This window comes from Diceros bicornis, chromosome 20, assembly GCF_020826845.1.
Source record: "Diceros bicornis minor isolate mBicDic1 chromosome 20, mDicBic1.mat.cur, whole genome shotgun sequence".
Lineage (NCBI taxonomy): Eukaryota > Metazoa > Chordata > Mammalia > Perissodactyla > Rhinocerotidae > Diceros > Diceros bicornis.
Window position 1 is genome coordinate 55,867,293 of NC_080759.1, and position 22,027 is coordinate 55,889,319.

Below are 22,027 nucleotides of genomic sequence, written 5' to 3' on the forward strand. Positions count from 1 at the left end.
ATGTCGCAGGGACGATGGGGTGACGGACGTCAACGGCAAGTCCTCTCATTTGCGTGATTTCCTCTCACAAATGTTGTAGTTGCCAGAGCATAAGGAGCTTCACGAAGGACAGATTTCAGGGGACAGGCGGGTTTCCATTCTCCTCTCATCTAGGTCACTGATTAACTGGGAAGCTTTGAACAAGCCCCTGGACCTCTCTGCCCTGTTTCTGCATTTGTAAAGTGTGTGTGTTGTTGGGGGGGGGGGGGGTCTCAGGCTTGACTGGGGATCAGAATCTCCTGGAGAACTTGTTATCCAAAACATAGCAAGCGTGCGGGACCCCCACCCCCACCACCAGCACCAGAACTTCCACTTGGCAGGTTTGGGTTGGGACCTGAAAATGCGCATTTCTAACAAGTTCCCAGGTGATACTGATGCTGCTGGTTGGAGACCACACTTTGAGAGACCCGTGTGTGCACAGGCCTTTGCAAGGTGGACTCTGATAATGACTTTACTTTAAAAAGTCTAGGGGGCCGGCCCGGTGGCACAAGCAGTTAAGTGCATGCACTCTGCTGTGGCAGCCCGGGGTTTGCTGGTTCGGATCCCAGGTGCCCACTGACGCACAGGTTGTCCAGCCATGCTGTGGCGGCATCCCATATAAAGTAGAGGAAGATGGGCACGGATGTTAGCTCAGGGCCAATCTTCCTCAGCAAAAAAGAGGAGGATTGGCATTGGATGTTAGCTCAGGGCTGATCTTCCTCACAAAAAAATTAAAAGTCTACAGTTTGATAAGACTGGAGATACAACTTTGGGGAAAAAAAATTCTCTTTCTGTGTGCTTTTCACCAAATTCAGCACATCGGGGGGGCAGGTAAGGGGGTACATTTAAGGGCACTTGGCGAATCACTCAGCTGTGGGTGTCTACTAAGGGCAGGTGACATAAAGCACCCTGGATGGGTACTGCAGGCTCTAAAGGAGGAAGAACCACAAGGTGCAGCTGCTGATCATTGTTACAAATGATACACAAGGCCAGTTTGAAGTGACTGAAACCCTACGGCATCCTAATCCAGGTTTTGGTTAGACTGAAGAGAAATGCCTTTATAATATTTTTCTTCTTTCAATTACCTTGTTGGAGAATTAGGTGTATCAAGGCCAATGTTGAATTGCAATTATGGGATCAAAAAATTCCTGATTGAGGGCCTGCCCCATGGTGTAGTGGTTAAGTCTGGCACACTCTGCTTCGGCAGCCCAGGTTTGCAGGTTCTGGTCCTGGGCACAGACCTATACCACTTATTGGTGGCCACTCATGTGGCAGCGACCCACATACAAAATAGAGGAAGACTGGCAACAGATGTTAGCTCAGAGCAAATCTTCCTCACCAAAAAAGAAAAAAAAATTCCTGATTGAGGCAGACAATTGAACAAGTCATGCTGTATTCCCACTTCCGTGGTGAAAGCGAGTTATTAGTTTTGAGAAGCACTTTTAACTGAGAGTGAGTCCAAGTCCTGGCAGGGCAGCCACGTCTGTGCTGTGAATGCACTGGCAGGAAAGCCCAGGGTGCCTGCCAGGCTCTCTTGCGGTCATTAGCTCTTTTAATCAGACCTGATCCCATGAGCTACCAATGAGAAAAACACTCCTAAGAGAAATTGAGAGATGTGTTCGGAGTCACACAGCTAGAAAAAATCAGAGTCAGGAATCAAACTGTTCCCGGGAATAACCTGCTTCCTAACAGATCACTGGGGTCCTCTACCTCTTACAGATGCCATCCCGGAGCTAGGAAAAGAAACCAAGTTTGCCCAACCAGCTTGGTATTTGCAGCTTTGCTTTTAAACATTAGATTACACACAATTGCTCTATTTTTCACCCATTGGCAAAGTATGATTTCTTCACGTGAAGAAAAAAACCCAAAACTTTAGAGTTGGATTTACAAGAACAAACTTTCCCAGTTCTTTTCTCTTCAAAAATGCATAGACATTGGCTCTGTGCCCTCTTAAGCCTCCTCAGACATAACAGGCAGCTTGTGGGGCTCCACAGCTCTGGTTAGCTCAAGCTATTATGATTGCTGATTTACAGAGTCAGTTCCAAGTGACTCTTATGCAGCCTGTCTCTGACGCTCTCCCAAAGAATTAAGGTAGACCAGAGTATGTGGACAGAGGGGGTGCTGTTGCTAGCAGAGGCTTTTATTCCTATTAAAATATTTTCCCCTGAAAATGGTCTCTGGAGATGCCAAAAGGAAAACCAGACCACATGACACATTGAGCATGCTTGCTTTCTTTCCAGGGAGCTGCCTAATCAATGATCTATATCATAAACTTTGTCCTGCTCTGAATTACTCAAGGATATCTCAATCTTTGCTTCTAGAGGGCTTTTTCTGAAACAACTGTCAACAGGGAGAATGAATGGAATACAAACCTCAATTCTGGAGCAAATTGCAGGAGAAAGAAAAAAGGCAGGGGGTGGAAAAGATATAGACTATAAAGCAAAGTACATAAAACTTTTAATGAATTAACCTTACAAAAGACAATGGCATCAAAACATCAGACGCGTCTGGTACAAAACTGTTCCTAGGCAGTGAGAACTAATTCTGGTGATGGATGGCTACTGCTGCTGGCAGGAGACACAACAGAGCAGGGTGACAGCCATGGATCCCAGCCGGGCCCGTGGATAGCCACTGGCAATGGACACGTGAATGAACACAGTCAAATTCCATGTGGGGTGACAGAATCAACTTATTCACAAATACTGTGTGTTTTAATATCAGACTAGCAGATGCGGCTGGCGAGCTACCATATTTTCCAGAAAAGAACATGCACCGGAAGATAATATACACCCCCTAGTTTTATTGCCTTAAGAATTTTTGTTTGTTTCACCTCTATCATCTTTGTTAGTTCTTTGAATGCTTTTCTCCTATGGCGCACACTCCTTTTCCTTTTGCTTAGGAGTAAGCACAGTGCAAGTGGCAAGGCGATCTTGGCACACATCAGACACCAAACGGTATGCCACCAGGTCATGGGAACAAGTCTGCAAGGGCTCCAGAGGACAGAACAGAGCACGCACATCAAAAATGAGGGACAATAGTTGCAGTCAGAAAGTGCATTGTACCTTCCTGAAAACATAGTCTTCTTGCCAAAATGAAGGCGACTCTTCAGGAAGCCAAGTTGCTCTGGGAAAGGGACCTTGACATTTCTGTGTTTACAAAGTATGTCTTCAGTTCCCCCTTTCCTTTCACGTTGATTATTCCTCGACATGTGCAAGTGTATCCCAGGGTCTGTAGAATGAGGCTCGTCTCCTCGGTAACCTAGAAGCACATCAACAAATGTACAAGTGTTTAGTGTGCCTCTTCACACAATGCTTTTGAAACGGCATTTGACTATAAGGATAAAGAGCCAAAAACTGTTCATGTTCTTTGATGCATTAATTCCATTCCCGAGAAATCAGTAGGAGAGAATAATCCATGAGAAGAAAAAAATTTTAAGGACGATGTTTAATTCAGTGCTGTGACAGTGAAAAACTGGAAACATGCAAAAGTAAAGTAAGGGTTAAGTAAACTATGATGATATCACAATCAATATCATGGATGAGACAATGGAATAATGTTGAATATTTCACCCCAAAAAAGAAGAATTAAGCCTGGATCCCTGCTATGATTCCAATCATGTGCAGGTTATGTATTCACACATAAGAGACCTGGAAAAATAAATAAATCTAAGTATGTTGGAGTGGTGGAATGTTGGATGACATTTACGAATTGTCATAAACGTCATTTCATGAAATAATAAATATAATTAATAGATTTCAATACAGATGGAAGTAAACACTCAGAAGCAGCACAGGCAACTCCTGCAAATGGCCACGTTTTGGGTTTAATGCACGTGAATACAATGATACAAACTAAAGAACACTGGGGATTTGCACTAGCCTTCACATGGGCACGACACCCAGTCAGGTCCTGAGAGTCTCCTCACTTCCCTGGATTGACATGAGATGCCAAAAGGCGTGAGCCGCCCCCCCACCCCCGGCTTGCAGCCTCTTCATGTGGCAAGTCTCGTGATTTCCCGCCATTGCACAATGAGGCAGGGACTCCAGCTGCTGAATCACGTCCAGGTCCTGCTGGGTCAGGCGGCAGTGAAGCCTGCTGGGGAAGACAGCTTCTCTCCCTGAGGGGAGGTGCCTTGTCCGGTATTGGGCCTTGCACCATCTCAGCTTGAACCTGCACTGTGCTCTCCTTGGGAGACCACAGCTGGGGATGGTCGCCCAGGCCTGGGTCTGTCTGCTTGAGTGTTAGAGGAGTTTCTTGCCAGAGATGTTTTCTGAGGCAGAGAATGGGTGACATGCACAGACTCGGCTAAGAATGAGGCCTCAGATCCTGAGGTGAGGGAAGACCCCCTTGTCGGGCACATGGTCCCCCCTAGGAGGTATCTGGGTATGGAGCAGAGAGGGAGGGAGCTGTTTTCCCAGAAACCCCTGGTGACGCTGCTTTGGAACTGTGTGAAAAAGCAGAGGAGGAGGGATTTCCCCTTACTTCATCAGAGGAAATGGACACGGCTGCCACAAGGAGCCCTATGGGGCCCCGGCCCCCTCGGGCATGTGGGTGACGCACATGTGCTGGGCGGGCTGATGGACAACACAGCAATGCCACACCACAATTCTGTTTTTGGTGTGGGCACTGTTGGGGGACGGTGCAGTGGTGGGGGCAGTGGCAGCAGCAATGAGCCAGCCTCCTTGGGCTGGGGGGCTGAGTGAGGCCTCAAGGGCACATACTGCTATGGGACAGAGGCAGAAGCACATCAAAATCATAGGAGAACTGAGCTTATAAGAACCCAGGACAGCGTCTGGGGGCTCTCAAAAGTACGGTGAAGTGTGCCATGTAAAGATCAAGGGCAGAGAAAGAGCTAGAAAAATCACTCCATCTTCCTGCAAGGTGACACAGTGGTCAGCCTCTGGCACAGGGGCCAATGTGTGGGTCCTCAGGACCCTTAGGAGCAGAGTGGGAAGGAAAAGGGGGACCCAGGTACTAGACGCTCATGTCTTCCTCTCCCCTGGCTCAGCCTGGGGGAGGACAGGTGGAGCTTGAGGGTGAAGCCAGCAGCACAGGAGGGACTTTGGATTCTGGACAAGAAATGAAAGCATGTGGATATAGTCAAGAAACTCAGATTACAAATGTGTTCTCATGATCAGAGAGCTTAGGGGCACTCAGAATTCGAGAATTCTACAGGCATTTGACTTCTGACCTTCCACACAGAGAACAAACACATCTTTTGGAGCCTTGGAGGTTAATTTTGCAGTTGAGGTATTTACTGGTGCTGAGTGTCCCCACTGGCCTTTCTGAGCTATCCACTGGCATTTGTAACACCAACCACACAATCATCATGAAGCGGGGAGGAGGGAGTCGACTCCCTGATTAACACAAGCTATTATTCCTCCAAGTCCAGGGAAGCCTGGCTGGGTGATGAGTTCTTTGGGCTTCCAGGCTAGAAAGCATGGTGGGAGGGTAATGCTCTTTGATAAAAAGAACCCACTCCTCAGGCCCAGGAGAAGTTTTAATGGTCTCTGCATCATTTTTTATTTTTCCTGGCATCTCACCACATTTTTGGACATAAATGGAAATGAGAGGCTCCTGGAGCTGGAGTGAGCTTCACGCTCAGGAGAAGAAAATCTACCCAAATGTGAACCTTCCAGCTGCTGGGCTGAAGCACACACAGGCCTGCAGACATACTTCACTCTTGACAGGCAGCAACTGTCTTATTTCCTCCCTGAGGCTCAGAGAGCAGAGAGACTGTCCAGATGGCTGCTCTGCACTAAATCACAAAGAGTTTTACGATGCCCAATATCCTCTTAGAGACACCCATGAGCTCAAACTCATTTTAGACAGTGACCTGTGGGGGATTTACAATCTCTAGGAGGGAGCACTCTCCCTGACCAGACTCTCTTATATTGCTTTTGATACTTAGCTCAAGTGCTTGAAAACCGCTTGGAGAGTTGTGAAGCATATTCAAACTACCATCCATCTTCTGAACGTTCTAGGTTTGTGGTGGGGGCCTAAGTTGGTAGAAGCATGCTTTTCCCCACACCAAAAAGAAGACCCCAGGTTGTTCAGGAATGCTGGAGCATCCTGGGAATTGGCAGCAGCCAGTGATGTGCATGCAGAAAGCCCCAGAAGCCATGGTGTCATCAAGATGTAGTTAGACTAGGCTGCCAAGATGGCTGACCATTCCTCTCAAGTGTGGGAATTGGTCCGTCTCCACAGACAGCGACCACTGCTCCAGCCCAGTCAGAGGAGCCCCTTTTTGCTGAGAGCTTCTTTCAGGTTGGATCTCGTGAGCAGAGCAAGCTCTTTTCTCTTGGCAGTGGTTAATTTGGCTGGGAAGGCCCGGGAACTTTCCTCTCCCCCTCCCCTCACTTTTCTTTTTTCTCTCTCCCTTCTCTTCGTGGGATGGCTGCTTACTTTTCAGCCACTGTTGACTAATAATCTGACTGGAAGAAGGCGAACCCTTAGAAGCAACGTTTGTCACCTTCCACGTAAAATTAAAGATATGCTTTAGAGAGGCCACAGCAATAGGATCCTCTTGGATGAAGGAGGTGGAGTAGCACGGAAGGCAAGCAAGAAAGCAGAGGTTTAATGAAAAGCCCATCTTGCTGATACTGATGTTGTCTCCAGAAGTTAATAAAGGACTCTAAGTCTCCATCATAATTTTCTGAGGCAAAGTTATTTGAAGATCTCAGCCAAGCTGAGACACACGGTACAGGGGCTCACTGAATTCTCCGTAAAGGAGAAAAAATCGAGATAGCCTATTGTGACCACTGATTTTCATACAAATTTGCCATTTGGCAGGAATTTATATTCCAGAGTACATGTCTGGGGTGAAATGTGGAACCATTGCTTTTTGAGAGTGAGGCAACTAGACAGTTCAGCACAGACACACACCACCCCCCAAACACACACCCTTCTCATTTGGGGAAGTTAGTCTCTTGTTCTAGGTGTCTGGCACTGTGCCCAAGCAGGCGCATGCATTCATCACAGCTTTTAACTTGTCAGGTCTTGGCTTTCTCTCACTTGGGTAGATTCCAGAGCCTTCCAGCCATTTCTGGATGCCCATATCCCATGCTAGTGCAATTTAGTACTGCCGTTTCACATCACCTTTAATTTCATTTCTTTCCTCTCCCTAGTCCACTCCTTCACTCCTCTCTATTCAGCCATCGGGGAGAGGAAGGCAGGAGGTTATATCTAGTTTTGGTGAGATGATCTCTCTCCCTTGTAAAGCCCTTTTCAGGGTGTAGGGTCCAGGAGAGGGAGGAGGAGAGAGGGGCCCTGCTCCTGGACTTCATGCTCAGGCTGTCATACTGCCATGTTGGTCGTTGTGATCATTTGCTTTCACAAATACAATAACCTTTACATTATTATAATTTTTATTGTGTTAACATTTCCCCAATAAGAAGGTGTAGGTAAATCTCAAGGTTTACTTCCTTTCCTTTGTTTTAATATATTATTATCACTTATGGTCTACATGATATGGTTATTTATGGTTTCCAAGAGGACAGACCTGGCCAATGTTGGCTGAGCAGACTGAATTACCTGTATTTTGTCCAGAACTCCGGTGCTGTCCATCCTACTGGCCACATTTACGGTGTTGCCCCAGATATCATATTGTGGCTTCTGAGCTCCAATTACACCAGCTATTACAGGTCCATGGTTAATACCTGTGACACATCAGAATTGGGTTAACAAGATTTAAATGCTAGCAACTGTCTTAAACAGAAAAGTTTTACAAGAACCTTCCTGAATCATCATTATTGAACAGACATTAGGCCAATTCATGGAACTCTAAAGCAAAGAAAATAATTCCTCTAACTATCCTCTCAAAAATATTAAAATGTTTATGTTTGTCTTTTTTTACCTTTTGGATCTTGATTCATACTTATATGTCCATTTATCATTGTTCCATGATAACATAAAATTGGTATGCTTTGAAGAACTGAACATTGTGATATAATTGTTTTTCTCTGTTGCTATATAATCTCAGGCAAGAGGTGATCACTATATTGTTTTCCATTGGTTTTATAGTTAGTTAATTTTGAAATACACATATTTTTATTTTAAATGGCTACACTGAGTGCATGTACTATAATTATTGGCATTCTGCTACTATTGGACTGTTACGTTCATGCTAATGTTTTGCTAAAACCACCACCACCACCACCACCACACTAGTATTGCATTTTTTACTTGCCATGCACTATTCTACATGCTTGACAAATAAAAACTCTTCTAATTCTCACAACAGCCCTAGGGGGTGGGTACTGTTATCATCACCGATTTTCAGGTGAGGAAGCAGAGGCACGGCGCCATCAGCCAGGCAGTAGATGGCAGAGGCAGACGGCAAAGCCAGGCAGTGGGCTCCCTGACACCTGCTCGTAAGGTATCTCCTCTCCTATCTCTGTCATGAGCTTCTGGAGCACACGGCTTCTTCCCACCCTGAGGGGTGCTGCCTTTAACAACATCCCATCAGTGAGTTGACTGAATTCCTGAGAAGTATGTTTGTGCTCTTGATTCCCATGGTAAACCGCCTTCCAAAGGACGACCCCAGCCTGCCTGCAGCTAGTGAGGGAGTCTCCTCGCGTCAGCATTAAAAAAACCAACAAATCTTAATATTCATAATATAGAGATTTTGACGGAATTCAAATTTGGGGGAATTTTCACAAGAGAACATGACTGGCACTTAACAAATCACAACGGGGGAAGGAGAAGAGGGTAGAAACGAGAGGACTGAGGGTGGTCCCAAGAGCTCATGTCTGCAGGAGATCCCAGGGCAGGTGGAGCTCACCCTAGTGGGCGGAGTGACACACGGGCGGTCTCCACACAAGCTTTGGAAGGTCTGTCAGGCTCTGCTGGTGGGGTTCTTGGCCCCCTTGAAGCTGGGCTTTGCAGCTCTGCACCCACCAGAGTGAGGAAAATCCAACCTCTGGGGCATTAGCCTCCTCACAAGCTGCGATTCTCCAAAGAGACTGAACCAAAGGTCGCTGGAGAAATGAATGAGTCACCTCCCTTCAGTCCAGCTGGCTGAGTTCTCCCCAAGGTGTGGCGGATTTCTTACATTCAAGGGGTACGTGGCACTGCGCCCACATTCCTTCCCCAGATATTCAGGCATCCTGGGCCACCACTAACAGTGAAGGTGACGGTTGCTCTGACCGCCCCCTCTTAGTAATTGTAATTATAAAACCATGGTTATCATATGTATACACCTGAGGTCAGGGTGCCCTCTGACACTGCATGAGATACAGAGATGGCATCTGCCATCAGAAGCCAGAGTTTCAAAAGTCTGATCAACTTCCCTAGTCAAGGAGAGGCCTGGTTCTTCTCCCACCCCCACTTCACCAGTAGGGTAGGATGATTCCTTGTCCCAAGAACCCAGTTCAAACTCACAGACGCACAGTTGTTATGAGAGTGGTGTGGAGGAGGCTATAGAAACAGAAATAGAGATATGGAGATTGGTTGTTTATTCCCCCCACATTTTCTCCTGGATCTTGGACCCCTGTCTTACTACAGGAGTCAAATTGTATTGATTAATGAGGGTGTTTCTGAGAGACATCATTTCCCACTGCTGAACTATGTGGTTCTACAGCCTGTTACAGATCCGAGGCCAGGCTTCCTCTTTGCAGTGGAAAGACAGGCAGGATGAGCAGTACAAACACTGTTCCACCCAATCTTCAAAGGTTCACAAGAGGCGAGAGAGAAATTCTCCTTTGCTTTTGTGGAGCACTCAATAAAACTCGCACCTCTGCTTTAGACACCCCAGATAGTTCATTCCAGCTGCTGGCCAGTGATCTCCTCTGCCATCAGCTTTCCTTTTGCCTGTTGAGTCCTGCTTGGTCAGCAGCTCAGGGATGGAGAGAGAGCCTGGACCCATTTTCGCTGGCAACAGGGTGGTCTCTACTTAGGGCAGGTGTGTGCTCAATTTGTGGTTCCCAGTAATCAATTGATTCTACAGATTGACGTGCAGAAAAGGACACCAAAAGCGAATATGACTCATTATTTGAATCATCATTTTGGGGGTGCATTGTTACTGTTCAGAGTTCCTACTGCGATGTGCCACTGGATGGCGCCATGCACCGCGGTGGAGCAGGGAAGCCGCCCCCGGGAGAGGCTGAGTGTTTCGGGAAAGGTAGGCTCAAAGGCCCGGTGAAACACTGAGCTTAGGCTTCCTTAGAAATCTAAGAGAGCAGGTATGTGGGGCGAGTGCACAGATATTAATAGTTACTCAATGATCAGTATAAAGTAAGCACTCAATAACAGATACTGAGGGAGGTCCATTCAATTGCTCATTGATTTGGAAAACATCGTTATGGTCCAAGAACCAAGAACACTGTGCTTTGGATATAACTAGCAAATAATCTTCCCCGTTCCCCCTCTCAATGAAGGGCAATATGATTTTGGTTCATATATGTTTGACAATAGAGGGGTCATTCTGCCACGGGATAGATGTTTTCTTTAAAGGAGGGTAGTATGAAAGTCTGAGGAGCCCATTTTTAAGCTGTCAAAACAGTGAAGAAGCTCCCGGGGCAAAGGGACACCTCCACGTTTGATGCGGTCAGGAGGCTGACTGGGCAGCCCCCTGCCCGCCCGGCCCTTCCCACATTCATATACGCGGAGCCTGGACAAAGGTCCATGTGCAGGGGGTGAGAAAGCATAAAGAAAATGTGTCCAGATGCTGCCAATTAATAGGACATACATACAGCGAAGGGAATCCCATTTGTCCAAGAGGTGTGGAATGCTTCTGGGTTTTAAAATTCAGAATATATGCAGAGCAAAGGAAGAAAATAGCTCTAAATATCGGGATTTTTTAAAAAGTTGAAATCTGCATGCAAGAGAAGTGAAAAGCCATTCAGATGACATTTGTTAAAAGAACTACTTTTACATGGACTCGCCTTCCGAAGAAGCAAAATGTTGCCAAGAAAAACATAAAATGGTCAAAGAAGCTTTCATAAATCATGCACGGCTGCAAGTAACCGCAAACCTCACGAGGCAGCTGTGTGCTAACCCGAGGGCTTAAAACACACTTTTTTTTTCTTGATAGACGTTTGTAAAAGGCACACAAGTATGAAACACGCTCAAGAATCAAGCTAAAGGGAAGAACTTATTAGAAATTTTTTTCTAACTTGAAAGAAAGTTGGCTTTTTCTCTTGGATTTGAACATTCAATCTGAAAAGCTACAGCTTTTTCAGAACCTAGGACACATGTGTGGTGTTCCCGGAGGTTGTGACCCCAGGAGTGTGTGACTATTTCAACAATTCTAAGATGCAACTTTTTTTTTTTTACATTTCTATATCTCTGAAATCTGGAAGCATCTTACAGCGCGTGGTGGGTCCCTGTTTCATTGGCAGCGGTCCATAAAATAATGGAGTGGCTTACAGACAATGGCTTAAATCAGCTCCTTGGGATGGCTTAAGGCTATGTATGCCGTGGCTTGCAGAGGGACCCTGGCTGGAAGGACATGGGCAGTGGGACTGGAATCCAGCTCACAGGCCACTTGCTAAACCAAGTGCTTGCAGCCTGAGTCCAATCAAAGCGGCATTTTTTCCCTAATTTGCACAAAAGTGCCCCAGGGGCTCATAACCTCCCTGAGCCCTTCCACCTGCAAGCCAGTCCTGCAGCTCTAAAGATGAATTTGTCATTGTTCTCCTCCAACATCGCAAGGATTATCAACATTTCCTGAGAATTTGTTCATTATTCTAAGCCTTCTCCACAGCTGAAACCAGATCTCTTGGCACAACTCACCCACTCGTAACTTGAAGTCGTTGAAGGAGTGCTTATTGATGGCGTCCAGTTTCGCCACCAGGGCAAAGGCGAACTCCACCATGGTGCCTATGTGCATGTACTGCCTCTCGGGCTCCTGAGTGGAGACAAACACATATGGATGGGGTCAGAGCTAAACCAGCTGGAAGGACTCCCTTCAGTCACAAACCTGGGCTTCAGCCAGAAAGGAATGCTTACAAATGATGATGCTCAATGCACTGCAGACATTTTGTAAGAATTAATTCTCATCTCAAGGAAGCATTGTGTCCATACTCATTTCTGTGGCCTTGGGGACACATGAAACACTAGAAGACACTGGGCAGGGCCTACATTGTTTTAACCCAGAAATCGCCAACAGAAGGCACCGTTGGGGAGGGGCTGGCCCAGGTTCTCCATTGCCCTTCAAACCCAGTCTTGATCCTTCTCCACTGGGCTCTGGCTCTGGGAGGCTGACCTCTAGGGACTGCACTTCCTGTCCTCTGGCTTCCTGTTGGATTGACCAATGGCAGGGCCAGGGGAACGTCAAGGGGCAGGAGGACAGAGAAGTGGGGGGATTCATTCCTCCTCTTCCCCATCCTCACCTGCCACAGCTCTCCCTGGTCTGGAAACACCTTCCCCTCCTTTTGCCTCTTTGGGGGAGGGGATCTTAGGGGCTGAATTGTGTCCCTCCCAAAATTCGTATGTTGAAGTCCTAATCCTCAGTACCTCAGAATGTGACTGTATTTGGAGATAGGGTCTTTAAAGAGGTAATTAAGATTAAACTACGTCATTAATCGGATTAATACAGTATGATTGGTGTCCTTATATGTAAAGGAGATTAGGACACAGACACATACAGATGGAAGACCATGTGACAACAGGGAGAAGACGGCAATCTACATGTCAAGGAGAGAAGCTTCAGAAGAAATCAATCCTGTGGGCACCTTAATCTTAGACTTCCAGCCTCTAGAACTGGGAGAAAATAACTTTCTGTTGTTTAAGCTGCCAGGTCTGTGTTACACGGTTATGACAGCCCTAGTAGACTAATACAGAGGGTAACACTTTTCTGCCTTTACTCGTGTCTGGGTGGTTTATCATCCCCTGAGGAATAGGGCTATCATACATATGGAGCTGAAGGAGAGGAGAAGTCCAAGGTTTCCAATGAAGATAAGTGGAAATTTCTATTTCTGTTTACTATTAATTTATATTTATTATTCCTGTTGCTAATTTATATTTACCATTCATTTGTAACACCTATTATATTTGTATTTATTTTTGAAGTTTATCTTCAAAAAATTTCTATTTTGGGTTATATCGTAAAAATAGATTATTAGTATATGTATATAATTCAGAAAATGTATTTACATGTCCTGAAGGTTCCCGCTCCCCCAGTATTTAATGATTGGGTGCACCAAGATGGTTTGGAGCACAGCTTCTGTTCAGCCTGCCTGGTGAAACTCAGTCCCAGCCCTGCCGGCAGGCCTGTGTACTCATCTGCGGCTTGTGGCACAGATGTCCATCTCAGCCCTGAAGTCGGTGCGGTCTTTCTTTTGTCCCCCTCACTGGTTGTGAGCTCCACAAGCGCAGACACTATGTGTCTCCACAATATGAGTGTGTCTGGCACAGGAGAAGCACTTGATAAATGTTGACGGAGAGACTACGCTTAGGTTGACCGTTGGGGAGCCAAGAGGAAATGGCGGGGAGGAGCAGAGAGAATCATCAAGCTCTGGTGGAAGGTCGAGGCTGCCTGATGCTCACCCGGGGAGCACGTGCCCAGAAGGGATCATTCATGAGTCCACTAAAGTGAGTGAGGGTCCAAGGGAAGAAAAGGATAGAATCTTAGAGGGGTGAGCTGGGGAACGCCCTCAGGTGGGACGAGGGGCGTCAGTAAGAGACACTGGAATACTTAAGAGTAGGAGAAACAGAAGTTGACTTCTGGGACAAGGGTTTAATCCCACTGGGCCCCAGAGGAGCTCAATCAGAGATGGAAAAAGCTTTTGGGGACATTCAAAGAGGAGGCACCTGGTGACCGACTGTGGGGGAGCATTCTCTACAGAGGGTGACGATGAAAACCAACGCTGAGGGTCTCAGTAGGGATGAGTGAGAAGGAAAATGGAGACAGTGGACGTAAACCGCTTACTCAGGATGACAGGGAGATGGAGAAAACCAAGGAAACAACGAAAGGAAAAGGCAAATGACAAAGGGGGTTATTCAGCAAATCCACTTTGAATGGGTGGAACGCGAGGGAAGAGGGAGAGCACTAAAGCAGGTTTCTCAACCTCTGTTGCTGACATCTGGGGGGATAATTCCCTGTTGTGGTGGATGGAAGAGTGTCTTGTGCACTGTAGGACGTTGGGCAGCATCCCTGCCTCCACCCACCAGAGGCCAGTAGCACCTCCCCTTCCGGTCGTGACAACAAAAATGTCTCCAGACATTAGCAAATGTCCCTTGGGGGGCAAAATTGCTTCTAGTAGAGACCACTGCACTAAATAATATAAATACGAATGAAGAAGAGGAAGTAAATTTCTGGTTCCAAAAGAAAGAGTTCTTTCTTTCCTCAGGTGAATTACATCATTCGAGAAAAAGGCGAACGAAATACTATTGTTGCCATAAATCCTCAACTTAAAATTGTGGGTGAAAATCCAAACAATTTTAAAAATTGGAACTATGAAGCTGACTGCCAGCTAACTTCCGTGAAAACGCAGAGTCATTTCTGAAGACCAATTACGCTTTTCTATCAGGGCTACTATTTCTTGTCTCATGACTTATGGAGAAACCATGATTTGGAGGTTTGTGCAGCCAGCTGGAAAACATCTTGCTACTTAACGGGAAGCACACGCTGTTAAACCAACAGGCAAAATCCTATGCAGTAAAAATGACACTGTCCTAGCAAGGAGAACAGATTGGCTGCGGGAGAAATGGTTTGCTTTTTTACTGAACCAAGGTGCAGCAAATTCGCTTCACTCTCCAATAAAGTATCGCCCAATCTGTTTTCACACAGTGAGCTTACACTGCAGGTCTTATGTGACCTCAGCAACAAATGAAGACACCGAGTTCTGGAAATGGGGTTTAAATCTAATGCTCAAATAACTCATTTGAGCCTAGTAAACCCTAGAAAAAAATCATGCTCAGGCCCTAGAAGAACTCAGTTCATTTCAAAAGTCCTTATAACTGAGCTTTTGATAAATATTTGATGACAGTATGAAGCAGCTCTTTCTCCCATGATCCAAATAGTTTCTGTTAGATACCTCCAAACATTTAACTGACTTCCAGCCACACAGCGAGACGACTCATTCGGTTCCCTAGAACACATTTTGCAAGCTGTTTTGGAAGTTTCACCAGCAAGGAACACTGCTTAAAGTAAATGCATGTTTACTGAGGTTATCTTATCAGTCAAGGGACTGTTGGGTAATGTGGGGTATCAGAATTGGCCACCCCCAAATGTGTCTCTTTAGCATGAGGATTATTTTGGGCTGGATACTTTTAAAAACTGCAGACATGGGAGAGGCTCTGAAAAGTAGAAGTTACCCCTTGTAAGAGACATTTACACTTGTAAGGGAAATCTTCATTTGTACAGGTGTCTCCCTGTCTCTACCAGGAAGAAGGGAGGATGACCTTATCTCTAGAAACTCTTATCAATGTGGAAGGCAAGGACTTAAATCTGCATAATAATCTTACTCTTGTTTACTGGGCTTTTCTGGTAAGCTCCCATAACTGACTCCCCCCACATCCCCAACATCCTCCTTTTCTTTAGCTGAAGATAGCATTTACGGTAACAGCCTCTGCCCTTTTGGCGAGTTACTCAGCTTCCCTGGGTTTCTCCCACGTGTACATGTTATACAGGTTTGTTTGATTTTTCTCCTGTTATTCTGTCTCATGTCAATTTAATTCATAGTGCAGCCAGAAGGACCTAGAGAGGATTTGTCTTCCTCCCCAACAGTAACAACCAAGGTAATTTTTTAAGCTAAAATTAACATGCCCCTCCTCTCCTGTCCTCTCCTCTCTTTCCTCCTTCCCCTTCTTCCATCCGTCAAATATTCACTGAGCATCTGTGATGCTGGCGTTCACCTGATTTTGAAGATTTAGAACTGCTGACTAAGAGCACCTTGGTCTCCGGCCTGGAGCTCCTGGGAGATCTGAGCAGACCTTGAGGTTCTCTGAAGGGACGTTAGCCTTCTCCCAGGTGAGGTAATCTTCACAGCATGAACATTGGCCCTCACTTGGTGGCTCAGAACACCAGAGTTTCAGGCATCTGTCAGAGAACATGACTGGAACTCACAACTTCCCAGTGTTTACCAAAACTCTGAGGCACGAAATAACATTTATGGATTCATTAAGGCCAAAGATTCACTAAACTTGGATTAAATTGGACTCTCACTGCTCTCCATCTGATCTCACTTTGCCAGAGAATGTATTTGATTAGATACACATTAAGGGACGTTCTAGCGAACATCCTCACTCCCAACTTTTTAAACTATTTTCCATGAGGAAATTACTGAACACACTCTTCACTCTAGACCCATGGTGATGTGTATGAGGGCCTATTTGTCAGAGCTTGGGTCAGGGGCCCAGTGGGACACCCAACGCCAACCTGACTTGGTCTTGTTTCAAATATGTTAATGAATGAGTGATTTGACCTTACTTTACGAACACTGAAACATTGTACTTGTTTTGGCTGCTGGAAATTTCAGAACCAGTACTAGCAACACTCTATGTCCGTTTGTGTTTAATCCTTGCAATGACTCCCATGAAGGAGCTCCTCTCTTTATCCCTGTTGTGCAGGTGGGGAAAGGGAACCCAGAGAGTCCATCACTTGTGTAAGTGGCACAATCAGGTTCTGCAGCCAGACAATCTGACTCCAGGGTCCTCAGTGTTAATAACTTAGCCATCTTCCCTCTCACCCTGTGCGCATCTAGAACATGGTCAGGACATTGCTATTTGCATTTTATGTATCATCCTTATCTTTGTTTCTATCTTATCTTTCAAATTCCTTCCACATTAGTTGATTAATTTTAAAATATTTTTGCATTGTATTCCTTTTTGTAAGCTTCTTAAGGGAGAAATTTAAATGAAATATGCATGTAACAAACATGTAAACAAATAGGTAAGCAGCTTTCCTTGATATTCTTGCTGATAAAATGGTGCGGGGGGGGAGGGGTTGGATGATGGGTCTAAGAGAGATTCAGCTGATGGAGAACTATATCATTTTTATTACCTACTCTGCCCATAGAGTCTATTAAGTATTTTGCATATTAATGTAGTCTTCCCAACAGCCTTATGAAACGGCTATGATCCCCATTTTATACATAAGGACACGGAGTGCAGAAATCTCAGCTATTATAGTAAGTAATGAGCAGTCTCCCTTGAAAGCCATGCCCTTTCCGTTCTACCATGAAGATAAATAGTCATTTATTAATAATGGTGACTGGTAAGAAGTCAGGAAGCAGCTCATGGAGAGCTAAGAAGGCAAGTTTTGATGAGAGCAGAAGAGAGAAATCCCCATCAAGATTTCTCTTTCTCTACCATGTGAGGACCCAGCAAGAAGAGGGCAATCTACAAGCCAGGAAGGGAAATCTCACCAGGAACGGGAACCTACAGGACCTGACCTGGGACTTCCAGCCTTCAGAGCTGTGAGAAAATAAATGTCTGTTGTTGAAGCCAGCCAGCCTGTGGTGTTTTGTTATGGCGGCCCGAACTGACTAAGACAGATTCTGACAGGGCTATGCTGAGCATTTTAGAGCCTGAGGCAAAAGGAAAGATGTCTGTTTCTATATACATGATTTTATGTTTTTTTTTTCTTGAGGAAGATTGTCCCTGAGCTAACATCTGTGCCCATACTCCTCTATTTTGTATATGGGATGCTGCAACAGCATGGCTTGATGAGCAGTGCGTAGGTCCACACCAGGGATCCAAACCTGCAAACCCCAGGCTGCCAAAGTGGACTGCGTGAACCTAACCACTATACCACTGGGCCAGCCCGAAATGTTATTATTATTTTTTTTTTTTTTTGTGAGGAGGATCAGCCCTGAGCTAACATCTGCCAATCCTCGTCTTTTTGCTGAGGAAGACTGTCCCTGAGCTAACATTTGTGCCCATCTTCCTCCACTTTATATGGGACGCTGCCACAGCATGGCTTGACAAGCGGTGCGTCAGTGCGTGCCCGGGATCTGAACCCGGGCCTCCAGCAGCGGAGCGCACGCACTTAACCACTACGCCACCAGGATGGCCCCCCAAATGTTATTTTTTTAATGGTTAATTTTTTTCTGGAACATCAAAGGGATTGAAAAAGTATAAATTTGCTTCCATTAAAGCCAGGAAAATAAAATTATAATTAGTTCTGTTTTTGGTATAAATAAGATATTCAAAATTAAAACAATGTTATACACTTTAATACCTCTATTTTTAAATTTTCCAGTAGTTTTTCAACACTTTAACATTCTGGCAATAAAAACCCAACCATTAAAAATACACAACACCACGTATATAGGGGCGAACATTTTTCCTTTGCCTCAGGTGCCAAGATGGCTTGGAGGGCGCTGCTCAGAACCCAAGATAAGATTCCTCTAAGGTTGCTTTTATTGCTAGTTTCTTTTACTTTTCCTTATTACTAAAGTAATGCATATGCATTAAAAAGTAATAATCTGGAAGCAAACACCCGAAGACAAGAGCAAACGAAATACATATGACCTCATTCACTTGGAAAAACGCTCGTGTTAATTTTGAGTCAGATGTTTCATGCTCTAGTCTCTGCCCACGAATGTTAAGAGGGAAAAGAGGACCCCCTCCTGATGTCCCTGGAGGAGGGAGCTCTATTTTAGCATGCTCCTGTCCCTCTGTCCCTTCTTGCCCTGTCCAACGGGAGGTGGGAGTGGGAGAGGGGGCTGGGTACGTGGGGCTCAGCCCTTCCTCTCCTGGGGGGAAGCTGCCTGCCTAGAGCCAGCTATGCTCTGGTGAGTTCTTCTCCTTGTGCTGCAACCACCACCTCTGCCCCACAGCAAACCTGTGTTGGTGACATCAGGGAGTTCACTCTTCTGAAGGAAAAGGGGGTCTTGTTTATTGACGCACAAGTTACACAAGCATATCTACACACACACACTGAAACAAAACACAACATAACAGAAAATCCCCTCAAAAACTCCAGTTGACTGCAGATACTCAATTTTGCCCAAATCACCTTTCAACCATATTTCTATGTGGTCAGCTCATTTTTTGACAACACATTGTTTTTAATCAAAAGACCAGGAGCCATCCTTTAATGAGTCACCTTTAAATAAACAGCCCTAACCTTCTACTTTCTTGTATATTTATCTGATATCAAGCAGCTACCAGATTGGTCAGTTGTTTCTTCCCCTGTCCACCAGAGAAAATTCTGTGAACAGACCCTCAGAAGCCTCCAGAATTCTCAGCTTGTCTCATAAGACCTCAATTACTGAGGTTTAGGTTGTGCACCCAGTACAGTTGATGGCTGTTTTGGCTCCAGGGACAACCCGTGGGCAGAGCCGAGGCTCCCATGCACCACCGTGCGGCTGACACATCTGTACCTGGGCATGCTCTTGGCTGGGCACTGCGCTCAGACCCGTCGCGGCCATGTATGTGCTGCCAATGGTCTTGATCTTCTCAACTCCACTGAATTTTGGCTTGGACAACAGCTGCGAAGCAATGACAGGCATCTGGTTACTCAGTCAGGTGCTGACCCAGGACCAGGAACTTTCTAGAGACATTTTCAAAGTCTAGTTCACAGTAACGGGAACATGACTGGTTTCAACCACTGCTTCTTCACCCTTCGACTTGGGCTTTGTTGGGAAAGAACATTTTATGCATTTCACACAGAGTGTATCCTTGGAAGGAAATCCAGTATAAGGATTTACTTCCAATTAACATAAATTACCTTTCAAAATTTGCTAGTGAAAGAACCGGGATAAGTTATGACACAAGTGATAATGGCCTCTAATAAATTTCCCGATTCCATGTTTCAAAGGCCTAAATACAAAGTACGATTCAGTGAGTGAGGTCTTCCCTGCACGGTGAGGGTGACTTATGACCAATTCATGCAGAGGATTGGATTTTGCCCTCTGAGCACTTGATGTGGAGGGAATAAAGCTCTAGAATGGCCGCTCCCATCAGCCCTTACCCCAAACTTCCTGTCCCAGTTTCTGGCACCAGTTACCACTTTCGTACTTGACTCCTCCCCATCCACTACTTTAGGCCTTGGGGTGGGATGGAAGAAAGGCAGAAATAAGAGCAGAAGTTGGAAGAATGAGAAAGAATGGGTGGGGAGAACAAGTGACGGAAACTTTGGAAGGTTCTGTCTCTGCTCAGGAGGACAATGGCGCCAACTGAAGACTGGGAGCATCTTCTTGACCCTTCCTCGGTACTCCCACTTTCAGAGACGTTTCCTTCAAGATTATATGTCGGAATTTAAGACAGGTGAACAAATCCCCCATCACATGTCACATATCCATGAGCCAATCCCACCTGAAGGAGCACTGTTACTCACCCACCAGTGCTGGGGAACGTTTATTTTATTGAGGGGCAGCTGGACCAAATATACCACTGCTTTTTACTATAAACTCAGCCTAACAGTGGAAATGTCTAGTTGTCATTACTTTACCATGAATCTTGAGTCAATCTCATGGTGACGATGGTGGTAGTAGAGAAATGCACGACACCCACAAGACACTTAGAAGGTTGGCCTGAAACCATCTTACTACATAATTTCATCAGTGTATTTTAAAGTTCCATGAATCATAATGAACCTATGTTCATGGGTGTCAATTTTCATATATTTTGCTCACTATTGATAAGAACGATGTAGCAGCAATATCCTTAATACCAGAGGTGTGTTCATTCTTACCAGAAAACAAGACACATTATTCTCGTTGTAGGCAGAAAATTGAAAATTGAAAAATGACACCTATTTCAAATTCTAAAACATATACTTTTTCCCTTCTAAAATATATTATCCCACACATATATTGCTTTCTCAATAATAAAGCATGTCATCCTCGCACAGTTCAAGTTAATATCTGACAGAGACCTTGGAGTATGCACAGACATGCCAATAATCTACTATGATAAATATATTCATTATCTTTTTATATATAAAGGGATGGGCAAGTATTTTCCCTGGAGTTTAAGCCTTTCTAGAAAACAAAATAGCACACGGGATAGATTTTTATTAGATTGAATTTTGTTAGTTGTTTCTAGCAATCATAACTGCTTCAATAATAAAATGCTTTTGTCTCCCCCAAATTAGTCAGGGACCTAAATAGAGCAAAAAGCTTTAACGCCAGCCACCAAAAATTACACCAAAGGACAAGTTTTAACATACGCCATGGTATTGAACGAACTTCAAATGTGCTGGCTCCAGGCATGCGCAGGTGTGGGACTGGGGTCACCCCCACCTGTCAAGGGTGACTCTCAAGTACCTACATCATCAAAGTCGGCGATGATCTCGTTCAGGAGCCGAAGGCATTCCAGGCCCTCCTTGTTCACATCGGATTCTGTATAGAATTCTTTGAAATCCGGAATGGAGGCAAACATGACACAGACGCAGTCATAGGACTGGTGGTATAACTCCTGCCCAGGAGGAAAGGGAGAGTTGAGCACTAGGAAATCGTTTAACATGCTCCTGATCCAAGTGATTCTTTATGTTAGCATCGGTAAAGAAATCATCCTGTGCCCCACTCCACCTGCCATACCCCAGTCCCAGGCCCATTCCAGACACCGGCCATTGACCACAGGCAAAGGCTTCTAATGAGCCGGATGCAGGCTCAGAATCCTCAATACTGTGCTCCTGCTGCCACTACCAGCTAACGCAAGATGCGCCTCCAGGTAAACCTTTCTGTCATCGCTACCTTAGACAACTGCAAGAGACCACAGACTTCTGGCTTAAGAAGCAAGTGTCCTTTAAGCAACTGAAGGGAAACAAAATGATTTCCCAAACTACCATATTGTCCCAAAATGACTCGTTATGGCTACATTCTTTGGATTAGGATCTTTTTGCATTTTCCTCTTTAGTGTCTCCTAAAAGGAGCAGATGAAACTCATCGAGTTACTTCTTAATTACACCAGAAAGAACCAGTGAATCTCCTCAGGCTACTTATTCATATTGTATTAGACACCAACAATATTTATTCAGGATATCCTTTTATTTTTAGACAGAAAGAGGCTCGTAGTTCTTCATCCATAGACATGAGTAAAGTGACAATGTCCTATAAATACAATTTCAAAGTGTTTCCATAATTTTCCCAGCATATAGTAAAACTTTCAGGTTCAG

General features: G+C 45.2%; 1 protein-coding gene across 1 annotated transcript in view; it reads right to left on the bottom strand.

Moving 5' to 3' along the window:
* Positions 1-2,473: 2,473 nt before the first annotated feature.
* The window catches only part of ADCY2 (adenylate cyclase 2), a 278,833-nt gene continuing 259,279 nt past the window's right edge, over positions 2,474-22,027 (bottom strand). The window contains exons 19-23 of the mRNA XM_058563511.1: positions 21,181-21,327; positions 19,290-19,397; positions 11,752-11,866; positions 7,552-7,676; positions 2,474-3,276 (exon numbers count right to left, since the gene is read on the bottom strand). Of these exons, the coding sequence (XP_058419494.1) occupies positions 3,124-3,276; positions 7,552-7,676; positions 11,752-11,866; positions 19,290-19,397; positions 21,181-21,327 (648 nt within the window). The 3' untranslated portion in view covers positions 2,474-3,123. The remainder of the gene's footprint in view (positions 3,277-7,551; positions 7,677-11,751; positions 11,867-19,289; positions 19,398-21,180; positions 21,328-22,027) is intronic.